The 2684-nt window shown below is 39.9% G+C and overlaps 1 protein-coding gene across 1 annotated transcript; it reads left to right on the forward strand.

Moving 5' to 3' along the window:
* The first annotated feature begins 1096 nt into the window (after nt 1-1096).
* Nucleotides 1097-1870, forward strand: LOC129944948 (uncharacterized). The gene has a single exon (XM_056054609.1). The coding sequence runs from the start codon at nt 1097-1099 to the stop codon at nt 1868-1870; it is 774 nt and encodes a 257-aa protein (XP_055910584.1).
* The last annotated feature ends 814 nt before the right edge of the window (nt 1871-2684 follow it).

Here is a 2684-nt window from a genome sequence, read left to right on the forward strand (position 1 = left end):
TTGTTGCTGCTGTTGCTGTTGCCGATTATGCTATGGTTGCTGGTGGTTTCAAAGCAGCTGCTGCTGACGATACTAATGTTGAAAATAATTAAGATTTATCCTCTGATGTTATAATCAGAAAATCAAGATCAAATCATTTAATAGGCTGCGATGCTGATGCTACAAATGCTCTTCCATCTGTACCTAGGCTACGTTTTATGCATATCTCTCGACTTAAGAACACAGTCACCGAAGTGGATGTCATAAATTTTGTTGCATCCAAGCTAAACTTGCCAACAACTAGCTTGATATGCTCTAAGTTGGTTAAAAAGGATGTAGATATTACGAGTCTTCGTTTTATCAACTTTAAACTTGGTGTTCCCGCTGCATCTTTTAATAGAGTCCCTAAAACAGATATGTGGCCAATAGGCTTTCAAATTAAGCCGTTTGTAAGCCGTCCAAAAAACGAATCGGGCCAAAATCAACAGGTTCCGAATACATAAATAAGACATTTGCTGATGCTCAAGTGAGTAAATGCTTTTCTATGTATTATCATAATGCTGGAGGTATGAGAACAAAATCAAATGATTTTTTATTGCTGCTGCTGACTGTCCATATGACATTATTGCTATTACCGAAACATGGTTAAATTAAATTTTTTTAAATAGTGAATTTTTTACTTCTGATTTTAATGTTTTTCGTCAAGATCGTCGCTACAACCAAACAGGTTTAAATAGAGGAGGTGGTGTTTTGTTAGCTGTAAGCTCTAATTCTATTATCTAATGTTTCATGCGATATTGAGCAAATTTGTGTATGTGTAGATTTATGTCTTTATCCTCCCTTGATAATAATTACTCAGTAGCACCTGATAATTTCCCACCAATTCTCTTAAAGGAGTGTAGATACAACCTTTCTGGTCCACTTTGTAACATTTTTAACTTATCTTTCAGCCAAGGAATATTTTTAGACACGTGGAAGTCTTCTACAGGGTGCGCCAGAGAAACTTACTTATTTGAAAAAATTCCCGCGCGGTGAGTTGGGCGGGTAGATGGGCAAGAGGGGGCGCATCTGGAGGGGGAAGTTCCCAAGTTTGTTTCTCCCTCAGTCAGTTGCCATCATGCTCTGGTCTAGAGAGCAGCGGGCCTTCGCAGTTGAGAGCTTCTTTTCTAACGGTCGCTCACTTGTTGCTACGCAACGTGCCTTCCGCGCTCGCTTTGAAATTCCTCCTCACAGACTCGTTCCTGGCCGTAATTCAATTCTGTCGTGGGTTAACTCATTTCGGGAGTGTGGAAGTGTCTCTAAACCCAGAAATGGACTTCAACGGACCATCAGAACTCCGGAAAATATCGAAAGAGTGAGGCAGTCAGTTGTGCGTTCTCCCCGGCGTTCGGCTCGCAAACACGCAGCTGCTATGAGAATTTCTGACACCACTGTTCGACGAATTCTCCATAAAGACCTTCAATTTCATCCCTATAAATTGGCTGTTGTGCAAGAATTAACTGAACGCGATTTTGTTGCCCGTCAAAATGCATGTGAAATGCTGATTGACAACCTGCCTGAAGACGCGATCGTTTTTTTCAGTGACGAGGCTCACTTCCACATTTCCGGCTGCGTCAACAAGCAAAACATGCGTTATTGGTGTGGTGTAAATCCGCGTGAGCTTCACCAGAAGCCACTTAATTGTGAGCGAGTTACTGTCTGGTGTGCGATGTCGGTAATGGGAATAATTGGTCCTTATTTTTTTGAAGAAAACGAACGCGCAGTTACCGTGAATGGAGCTCGTTACAGGAACATGATTGAGGAATTTTTTCTTCCAAGACTCGAAGAAATGAATGTTAGGAACGTGTGGTTTCAGCAAGATGGAGCCACAGCACACACAGCACGAGACTAAATGAATTTGTTGCGACAACATTTCCCCGACCGCCTCATCTCTCTCAGAGGCGATCTCCAATGGCCGGCACGCTCTCCAGATTTGACTCCATGCGATTTCTTTTTATGGGGTTATTTGAAATCCCTGGTTTATGTCGATCGACCACGGACCATAGCACACCTCAAGAACAACATTCGCGACGCCATTGCCAACATACCGATTGATATGCTGCGAAGAGTGGATACGAATTTCAAAAATTGACTTCATAAGTGTATGCGCAATGGGGGTCGCCATTTATCCGATGTCATTTTTAAGACTGCATAAAAAAAAATTGGGATATTGTATTCTCAAATAAAAAAAAAATTTAAAACAATAACTGAAGTACTTTTTTTTTATTGACCTTTCAAATAAGTAAGTTTCTCTGGCGCACCCTGTATAATCACTCCACTCCATAAAGCAGGATCTAAAAGCTCTGTCGAAAACTATAGACCTATTGCTAAGCTACAGTTAGTCCCTAAAGTATTTGAAGCAATAGTGAAAAACAAATTATATTCTTTAGTTAGGAACTATATTTCTGAATTCCAACACGGTTTTATGAGTGGCAAATCGACAGCAACTAACTTATCAATTTTTACAAGTTACTGCCTTGACTGTATGGAAAAACGATTACAAGTTGACACTATCTATACCGATTTTTCGAAGGCATTTGATCGTGTTCAACATAATATTCTAATAAGAAAACTTGAATTGTTTGGATTTCACTCTGTGCTTCTTAAATGGATTCAAAGTTACTTAGTTGGGAGAAAACAATATGTTAAAATTGGTAATGTGTTTT

This window comes from Eupeodes corollae, chromosome 2 (assembly GCF_945859685.1).
Source record: "Eupeodes corollae chromosome 2, idEupCoro1.1, whole genome shotgun sequence".
In the NCBI taxonomy this organism is placed as follows: domain Eukaryota; kingdom Metazoa; phylum Arthropoda; class Insecta; order Diptera; family Syrphidae; genus Eupeodes; species Eupeodes corollae.